The sequence below is a fragment of the Myotis lucifugus genome, unplaced genomic scaffold, assembly GCF_000147115.1.
Source record: "Myotis lucifugus unplaced genomic scaffold, Myoluc2.0 scaffold_578, whole genome shotgun sequence".
Taxonomy (NCBI): domain Eukaryota; kingdom Metazoa; phylum Chordata; class Mammalia; order Chiroptera; family Vespertilionidae; genus Myotis; species Myotis lucifugus.
In genome coordinates, this window is record NW_005871626.1 from 356,876 (window position 1) to 366,718 (window position 9,843).

Genomic DNA, 9,843 nt, shown 5'->3' on the forward strand with positions numbered 1-9,843 from the left:
AAAAATAAAATCAAGGAAGGCCAGACGCGGCTTTGAGGTGGACAATCCCATTCAGGGGTTTTAGACCCCTCAGGGGGGGCGCCCTGGGTCGGGAGGGGGATGAATTCATCGGGGCCTTTCAAGGGACAGATTCTTAACCCCAAGAGGAGTTACCGTTCCACCGGGTTCGCTGACTTCCCTTCCCGAGGAAGCCGGGCCGGGACCAAGAGCGCCCCCCTTCCCCCCCTTTTTGGGGGCCTTCCCCAAGCTTTTTTAAAAAATTTTTTTATTGACTCCAAAGCGGAAGGGGAGGGAGAGAGAGAGAAAGGAACATCAGTGATGAGAGAGAATCATGGACCGGCTGCCCCCTGCACGCCCCACACTGGGGATCAAGGTAGCATCCCAGGCCTGTGCCCTGACCGGAATCCAACCGTGACCTCCTGGTTCCTAGGTTGACGCTCCGCCACTGAGCCACACCAGCCGGACATGCTCTAGGCCAGTGGTCACCAATCTTTCGGACCTCACGGACCACTGGTTGGCGACCGCTGCTCTAGGCCATTTTAGAAGATGCCCCCTACCTCTCCTGCTTCATATAAAGGAGCTCCCAGGGCTGGGGGGGTGAGTGGGGGGGAAGGAAAGAGGGGAGGCCTGGAGGTGGAGGAGCGGGTGTTCACCACCCCAGAGGAGGGCGGGCAGGGGGGTGGGGGGAGAATTCGGCCGTCCCACTAAGACATCGGGGGACCCCTGATTGTCAGGTCTGTCCCAGCCCTGCCCCAGGAGCCCCCCCGCCCCCGTGGGAGACCCACCTGTACCGCTGCCTCACCGACGGCCGCTCCGGGGCCTTGCACGCGTGGCCCACGTAGTACAGAGGGAAGAACAGGCAGTTCCAGGAGGTGGCGAACCAGGTCAGGGTGAAGGGCGCGTCGAAGGTCCGGAAGGTGCGCTTGGCGAGCTGCGTGGCGCCGGCCCAGGAGGTGCACACGCTCAGCACCACCGCCAGCCCCCAGCCCAGCTTGCGCAGCCGCGGCCCCGAGCAGCGGCAGCAGCGGCGGCTCCCGCGCCCGGCCTCCGACCCCGCCGCCGCCGGGGCCTCCGCGGGGGCCGGGCCCTCCCGGGGGCGCTCCTCCCCTGCAAAAGAGAAAGGCGCTCAGGTCAGCGGCCTCCACATCTCCCCAGAACGGGGCACCCACCCCACCCACAGCCATGGTCAAAGGCCAAGGGCCAAGGCTAGACGCCCTGGGAAGGGGAGGGGCAGGGTGTGTGGAGGCAGCTTTTTGAAACAGAACAGACCAGGGTCATGGCCAGCCACCCAGGAGGACACTTCCTGAAAGGACACTTAAATAGATGTCATCACCCGGCCGACCGGTGGGCGTGGCTCAGGGGTTGAGCCTGGACCTAGGAACCAGGAGGTCACGGTTCGATTCCCAGTTGGGGCACAAGCCCGGGTTGCAGGCTCGATCCCCAGTGTGGGGCGTGCAGGAGGCAGCCGATCCATGATTCTCTCTCATTGATGCTTCTCTCTCTCTCCCTCTCCCTTCCTCTCTGCAATCAATAAAAATATATTTTAAAAAATAGAGACTTTTAGGGGAGGCCGGGGGAAGGTCAATGGGGGGGAAAAAAGGAGACATTTGTACTACTACTACCTGTAATACTTTAAACAATCAAATAAAATTAAATAAAAATAGAGACATTTTCTTGGGTGTTCCTCATCTCCAGAACCCTGACCCCCCACCTGTGGTCCACGGGCGGCAGCATCACCCCCACCACCCCGACCCCAGCTTGTTGGAAATAAAGGCACAACCCCAGACCCCGAATCTGCATCCCAACAGGTGGCCTGTGTGCGCGGCCTTGGTCTTGGGGTGCCACCCCCCCAATCCCCCCAGGACACACAGATGGCTGGAGGGGCAGTGTGTAGCCTGCGTGGGCTCCGGGTGCTGCTGTGCTCCTGGGCCTCGGTCGGGGCGGTGCCGGGGGCTGGGTTCCCACCTGAGGAGGACTCACGCCTGGACCTCTGAACGCTCCCGGGACCTGCCCCAAAGCCCCTCCCTGTCCGGTACTTAAAGGCACAGATACCGAGATTCTCAGCCTGGGTCATAGGTCGGCGCTAACCACTGAGCACACTGGCTGGGCTTCCTCTTATCTCTTTTTAAAACCCTCACCTGAGGACATTTTCCCATTGATTTTTAGGGAGAGTGGAAGAGAGAGGGCGAGACAGAGAGAAATATCGATGTCAGAGAAACGCATCCATGGGCTGCCTCCTGCACGCGCCCCGACCAGGGCCCGGGCCGGGGAGGAGCCTGCCACCGAGGTGCCGTGCCCTTGACCGGAATCGAACCCGGGACCCTGCCGTCCCCAGGCCGGCGCTCTATCCACTGAGCCACACCGGCCAGGGCCCTCTTCTCTCTTCATTTGCTCTAACTGGCTTCCTGCGGCCGGCCAGCCTTCCTCCCACTTCGGAGCGTTACTTAGAAACCGCGGCGGGCAGCTGGCGCTGGGTGAGGCCGGGCCGCGCACCCCCGGGCGTGTAACTTCTGGAAAGCAGCCCGCAGCCCGAAGCAGGCTCTGGGGCGCCCGTTCCCACAGACCACGGCACGGCGGCTCCCGTTCTTTCCCTCTGTTTGCTTTTCATTCCGGATTGTGTGCGTGTCGGTCAGCCGGAAACTTAAACAGAGCTGTGCCTTGCGTCGGGGGCAACCACGGGCGGATGGGGACTCCCCGGGGCCGGCGGGCTGGCCTTTCCCGCTGGCCTGGCACCAGGCCCGCAGCCCCGGGGCCCACGGCGCTAGGAGGGCGTCTCCACTCCAGGGGTGAGGCGGGGAGGACAGAATACACCGGGGTCAAACTTACTCTATTTTGTTTAAACTTTAAATAAAGCTTTCAGCAGCTTTATTGCATATCATGCTGTCTGGAACGTACTAAAGGGCGTCCCAAAATTCACGCAAGAAGTAATTTTGATAGAAAACACAGGTTGATAATCAAAAATTGTAAATTTTTTATTGATTCATAAAGTACACAGTATAGGGTTATGTATGGAATAGCACATCGGGTCAATGGCCTCCACGGCTTTGCTGGCACATCCGCAAAGCCGTGGTCTTCATTGGTCTTCATTGTCCCTGCTCCTGGGCCATCACTGGTACTTGGTCATGCTTATCGAATGGAAGGGATTGAAATCAAACGGCAACAGATATTAGAATCTGATTCAATAAACCAAGTAAAATAAGGCTTTTATTTTTTGTTGTTGTTGTTAATGCTCACGCAAAATTCAAATCTTGCGTGAATTTTGGGACACCCTTTAACTCTATGAGGCAAAATCTTGATTCAAGACCGTCCGTTTGCCCGGCTGGCGTGGCTCAGCGCTTGAGCGTTGACCTCTGAACCAGGAGGTCAGGGTTCAATTCCCCGTCAGGGCACATGCCCAGGTTGTGGGCTCGAGCCCCAGCGCGGGGCGTGCAGGAGGCAGCTGATCCATGATTCTCCCTCATCACTGATGTTTCTCTCTCTCCCTCCCTCTCCCTTCCTCTCTGAAATCAATCAAAATATATTTTTAAAAACTTCACTCGTTGGAGGAGCACAGTTCATGGTTCTTAGTAAATTAACGGAAGGGTGAAGCCATCCCCACTACCCCGTCTTGGAACATCCCATCACTTCACGATGAGCCTCATGCCCGTGTGCAATCATGCCCCATGTCTACCCCAGCTCCCAGCCACCACCAATCTGGTCTCTTCCTCTGCAGGTTCGGCGATTCTGGACACTCACAGACCATGCAGACCTTTGCACCCGATTCCTTCACTTATCATAATGGCACCGGGGTTCACCCATGCTGTAGCCTGTGCCAGTCATTCTTTTTTTCTTTTTAATATGTTTTTATCTACTTTTTTTAGAGAGAGAGGAAAGGACAGGCAGAAAGATAGAAACTTCGGTAAGAGAGGATCATCAATTGGCTGCCTCCTGCACGCCCCCTACTGGGGATCGAGCCCACAACCCAAGTATGTGCCCTGACCAGGAATCAAACCAGCGACCTCTTGGTTCATGGGTTGATGCTCAACCACTGAGCCACACTGGCCAGGCAGCACCCGTCATTCCACATGGCAACAGCCTGCGCTGAGTGCAGCCATTAGTCCCTGGAGGGACACGTGTGTTGCTCCCAGTGTCTGGCTCCTGTGACTCATGCCGCCAGGAACCCTCACATATACGTCTCGGTGTGACGTATATGTTGTCATTTCTCTTGGGCGGACCAGTTAGGTTTGGGGGCCTCTCATCCCACAAAGATTTATTGGCACCTCCTGTGGGACATGAGGCAGACAGTGCACCCCAAGAGGACACGGCTGATGCTGCTCTGGGAACTAGAGCCCCCCCCTTTTTATCCAGGCCAGCCCCAGGGGAAGAGGACCATTTCCCATGTGTTGATCAACGATGTGTAAGCCCATTCAGGACGAGCTTTTGCAAAATGGGGAGCCTGGAAGGAAGCTTTTGTTCAGGGCCATTTGCAAGTGTAATTCAGCTCCCAAAAATGCAGTTTGGGTCTTGTTTATCCCATCCACTCGTTAAATCCTCGCTCAGTGAATTTACGTGCGACGTGTGCATCAGGGGAGCCGTGCAGGAGGCGGGACTAAACCTGCTGCCCCTGGTGGCCTGGCAGGTGCCGGTGGAGTAACAGGTGATGGGAAATGAGGATTGCACGGGACGCCCAGGGCCTGCCGAGGCCTTTTACCTGCAAACCACGGCTTACACACACACACACACACATGCAGGCACACATGCACAAACACACACACACCATACATGCACACACAAGTGCAAGCACATACCTGCACACACACACACACGTCTAGGCATGCACACACATACACAAGCAGGCACACACACAAACATACACATGCACATACAAATTCAAACATGCACAGGCACACACACACAAGCACACCACAGAAACACACACACACCCCTGCACACACCTACACAAACACAATGCACACGGGCACACATGCACACACATCCGTACACACAGACACATGCATGCAACATGCACACGCACACATGCACACACAAGCCCACCCATGCATAGGCACAGGCACACACACACAAACAGCCCCATTTCTCAGTGGCCCCGGGTCACGCCCTCGAGCTCTGCTCGTAAGTGACGCAGTAGGCGCTGCCAGGTCTCTGCTGACAGCCGGCCTGAGGCCTGTCTCCTCCCGTCTCTTCTCAGGAGAGGGAGGGCTGGGCTCCAGTCCGGTGGCTCATCGGCTCCGGGAGCTGGGACTGACATGCGAGTCGCGACCCGCCGCCGGCGTCCCTCCCTCCACACGCCTCCCCGAGGCACACGAGGTCTCCACCACCGAGAACGCATCCCTCGCCAGAAAGGCTTTTAAGGGTGACATCTCTCCTGGCTCCCCCGCAGGCTGAACCTCGGCCGAGCCTGCCACCCGTCCCCCGCGAAGGCAGCCAGCTCCGGTCCCTGGCTTCCCTCCCGCGTCCCCACACTTCCCTGTCTCTGCCTGCCATCCATTCCCGCTTTTCAAGGCCAACACCCCCCTCTCCCTCCCCCGGGGCCATCGCTGCATCATCACCCTCCTCTCGGGCAACCCGGGGCCTGTCCGGGAACAGCCTCCGGCCTCCGTTTACAGAAACACCGGCTGTTGAAAAATCCCCGTCGTGCCCGGGAATCGACCGTGACCTCCTGGTTCATAGGTTGCGGCTCAACCACTGAGCCACCGCCGCCGGGCAGGGGCCTTCGGGCCAGGTGCAGAGCAGGCAAGGAGGTGGTGAAGGCGGGGTGACAAATCAGGGGAGAGAGAGAGATGGCGGGGGCCGGGGGGATGAATGGACGAGCACTAAATCCTGACAGCCACGTGCAGGGGGAGGGACCGGGCAGAGAAGAAGTCTGACCCTTGTAAGCAGACAGCCTCCCTCAAGGCAGCAGGGAAACCTCAGGAAGGCCCGGCCGGTGTGGCTCAATGGTTGAGTGTCGACCTATGAACCAGGAGGTCACGGTTCGATTCCCGGTCGGGGCACATGCCTGGGTTGTGGGCTCGATCCCCAGTGTGGGGCGTGCAGGAGGCAGCCTATCGATGATTCTCTCTCATCATTGATGTTTCTCTCTCTCCCTCTCCCTTCCTCTCTAAAATCTATAAAATATATTTTAAGAAAGACAAAAAGAGGGACATACTGTCATCCCCGTCTGCACATGAGAGAAGTGCCGCTCACAGAGCTGGAATCACTAGTCACAGGGATTGGTTGAGCTCGAGCCGTGGGCACCACTACCTCCTGTCCATCTGACCCCACAGCCCTCACTCTCTCCACAGGCAACCTGCCGCTGGCCTCCAGGGGGATTTATTGTACTGCTCTCAACTACCGATTCCTACCAAATGCAATTTCATTGAACACTAGAGGCCCGGTGCACGAAATTCGTGCATGGGTAGGGTCCCTAGGCCTGGCTGGTGATCAGGGCTGATCGGGGCCTTCTGGCTGCTGGCTGTGACTTTCCTTCGTTCCATGCTGCCCCCGGTGGTCAGCACACATCATAGCAAGCGATCGGTCTCCTGATGGAACTGCCGCAGGGACAATTCGCACAATAGGCTTTTATATATAGAGATGGGAATACAGATGATCCCAGGAAATTCTACTCTGCGAGGATGTGTCGCTGATTAATATCCAGTGTCTGTGCTCGATGGGAAAGCCAGGATGAGCACATGAAAACAAGAGTGGCAGTCAGAGAGGGCACGCCATCCACCCGGCCGGAACCACGGTTCAAGCCTCAAGCCCCATCAAAGGCCCAGCAGGAGGGCAGCCTCCTCCGAGTGCCCTGGGCCGGGCCCGCACACCCCCGCCACTCCTGCCCAAACGGCCCCTCCCCTCCCTCTGCACCTGACAAGTCTCACCTCAGCGGCTACGCCTCTACCTCAGAAGGCTGCCTCCTCAGGGAAGCCTCCTCAGATTGCTCAATGATCAGTGTCCCGGGAACACTTTGTTTTCAGCTCTGAACCAGAACATACTTCCTGTATTAGACAACTAATTTACCCATGTGCAGTGGATAACTAACCTATCTCTTATGTACTAGATAACTAGTCTACCTTTAGGCACTAGATAGCTAATCTATCTCTTACGTACTAGATAACTTATCTAACTCCTATGCACTAGATAACTAGTCTACCTATAGGCACTAGATAGATAGCTAACCTATCTCTTATGCACTAGATAACTAGTCTACCTTTAGGCACTAGATAGCTAATCTATCTCTTATGTACCAGATAACTAATCTATATGCACTAGATAACTAACCTATCTATATTGCTAGATAACTAATCTACCTATTTGCACTAGATAGCTAATCTATATTACTAGATAACTAATTACCTATATGCACTAGATAGCTAATCTATATTACTAGATAACTAATTACCTATATGCACTAGATAGCTAATCTATATTACTGGATAACTAACCTACCTATTTGCACTAGATAGCTAATCTATATTACTGGATAACCAATCTACCTATATGCACTAGATAGCTAATCTATGCATATGTACCAGATAAGTAATCTACCTATAACTACTAGACAACTAATTATCTGTGCACTTTTCCCCACTAGCCTGAAACGTCCTTAAGAGAACGAAGCCACTATCGTTCATTCCTGCAATCCCACGGCCTTGCTCAGTGCACGGAGGACGGGGAGTGGGGCCCGGTGAGGTGCCTGCTGGGTAAATGAAGTCATCCTGCCCACCTCCCACGCCGGAGGCCCACCGTGCAGCACACTGCCTATTTTAGGTTTATGTGTCCCCCACGCTGGTGCCTCCCCGCACCCCCCCTTGTTAGAAACACTCCGCACGCTAATAAATACTCCCGGCCGTCTCTCTGCCATCCACACACAGACAGCCGCAGTGTGGGGACCCCCGCGCCCTGCGCATCCGCGGCCAAACAAGATGAGTCAACACTCCCAGACAGGCACGCAAGACGCACACGGCTCCAACAGATACACCCAGAGCCACACTGAACCAAAACAGCGAGGAAAAAAAATCAACCCCCTAAAGACAGAAAATGACGAGACGGAGGTAAGTAGTCGCAAGTTAGTGCAAAACGCTGTTCTGACCCGCCAGCCCAGGGTGACAATCCTGCTTCCCCACCAACCAAGCCACACTCTGGGCCTCACCGTCCTCATCGGTAGGATGGGCACACGGCACGAGGGATGCCACAGGCAGCTTCTGCCCGGCCGGCCTCCGTCTTGCTCTCTGTCTGCAGTCTCCTCACAACAGGTGAGCGCTCTTGCGGGGGAGCCACCGTGTGCAGGTCCTGAGTCCCGCCTGCAGTCCGGGAGCAGGCAGGAGCCGGGCCACCCTGCACGCGGCTCGCACGGGGCTGCTAGCTCAGGGTCCCAGGACCTTAACTGAGGAAGGGGTCTGCTTTCTCTTTCTTTTTTAAAAAAATATATTTTTATTGATTTCAGAGAGGAAGGGAGAGGGAGAGAGATAGAAACATCCATGATGAGGGAGAATCATGGATCAGCTGCCTCCTGCACGCCCCACACTGGGGATCGAGCCTGCAACCCGGGCATGTGCCCTGACTGGGAATGGAACCGTGACCTCCTGGTTCAGAGGTCGATGCTCAACCCCTGAGCCACGCCAGCCAGGCCTGAGGGGTCTGTGTTCTGCTCCCCACTCATGGACTGGCCCTTCCCAGCTCTCCCCGGACAACCTGGCCAGCTCTCTCATCCCACCTCTGCCTCCTGGGAGGGGAGCAAGGGCTGAGGGGAGGGGGGTCTCTCTCTGCTCCCTCCTCCCTCCACATGGGAGAGCGAGCTCCCGCACTCAGGCAGGTGGCAGCTGGGTCTGAGTCAGGCTCGCTCTCCCAGTCCCTGCTCCACATCCCGACGGGGGAGGGCCAGAACGCGTTTACATGCGGGTGGCCTTGCTCTCCCCTGCCTGTCCCCAGCAGCTGGGGCTGGGAGGTCACAGCTCACTCAGTCTGGGCAGCCACGGGGCCTCTCCCAGCTGAGCAACACCTGGCTCCGTGGGGCAGGAGATGCTCCAAACCAGGGAGCAGGGACGCCAGCGTGTGTGAGCGTGGGGGACACTGGCTAGTGTCCGGGCGAGCCCCTCCTGCTCAGCTGCCCAGTGAGTGCCCAGGCCAGGCCAGGAAGGGGCCGAGACCCCGCTGCTGCGCTGCCAGATGTGCCAGATGTGCGGGGGGCCCTGCACCGAGGAGCTGCGCGCTGTGAGGCGCACCCCGGCTGCCTGTGGACCGCGCTGCAGCTCAGGGCGCCGGGAGCTGCCAGGTGCCGCCTCCGCAAGCAGCTGCACTGCGGGGACGCCTCCCCCGGAGCTGGCAGCCCACCCCCATCCCCCGCCCCAGGCCTGGCGCCCCTTGGCCCCGTGGCGGGGAAAGGGGGCGACCCCGCTGGGGTGCAGACCCCCCAGCCCCGCCCGCGCCCCTACCTTCCACTTTGGTGAGGGTCAGCACCGGACTGTTGCAGGCGCTGAGCGGGGCCACCCGGGCCGAATGCTTCTTCATGGTGAGCCGTCCGCCCGCGGGAGTCGCGAGCGCCTACATCCTGGGGCCGGCCGAGCGCCCCGGGTGCCCGCGGCCTCCACCCTGCAGGCCCTGACGGCGGCCAGCGCTCCGGTCCCCCCTCCCGTCGCTGAGCTCACTGCGGCCGCCCTGGCCCCGCGGAGCGCATCTTCCCGGCCCGCCGCGCCGCCGCCGCCGCTCCAGGCGCGCACGCCTCCCGCCGGGGCTGCTGCAAACTCCGACGTCACGGCCAAGTGCGCGCCCCACGCCCACCCGGCGCACCTGCCCCGCCCCCGCCCACCGCGCAGCCAGCGTCTCACTCCAGCCCGGCCGGGTCCTGGCTGCAGCCTAGGGCGG

At 58.3% G+C, this 9,843-nt stretch overlaps 1 protein-coding gene across 1 annotated transcript in view; it reads right to left on the reverse strand.

Annotated features, from left to right (window-relative positions):
- The window catches only part of SLC35F3 (solute carrier family 35 member F3), a 28,177-nt gene extending 18,688 nt beyond the window's left edge, over positions 1–9,489 (reverse strand). Inside the window, exons 1-2 of the mRNA XM_023745754.1 lie at positions 9,414–9,489; positions 786–1,107 (exon numbers count right to left, since the gene is read on the reverse strand). Coding sequence (XP_023601522.1) covers positions 786–1,107; positions 9,414–9,489 — 398 coding nt within the window. The remainder of the gene's footprint in view (positions 1–785; positions 1,108–9,413) is intronic.
- Positions 9,490–9,843: the final 354 nt, after the last annotated feature.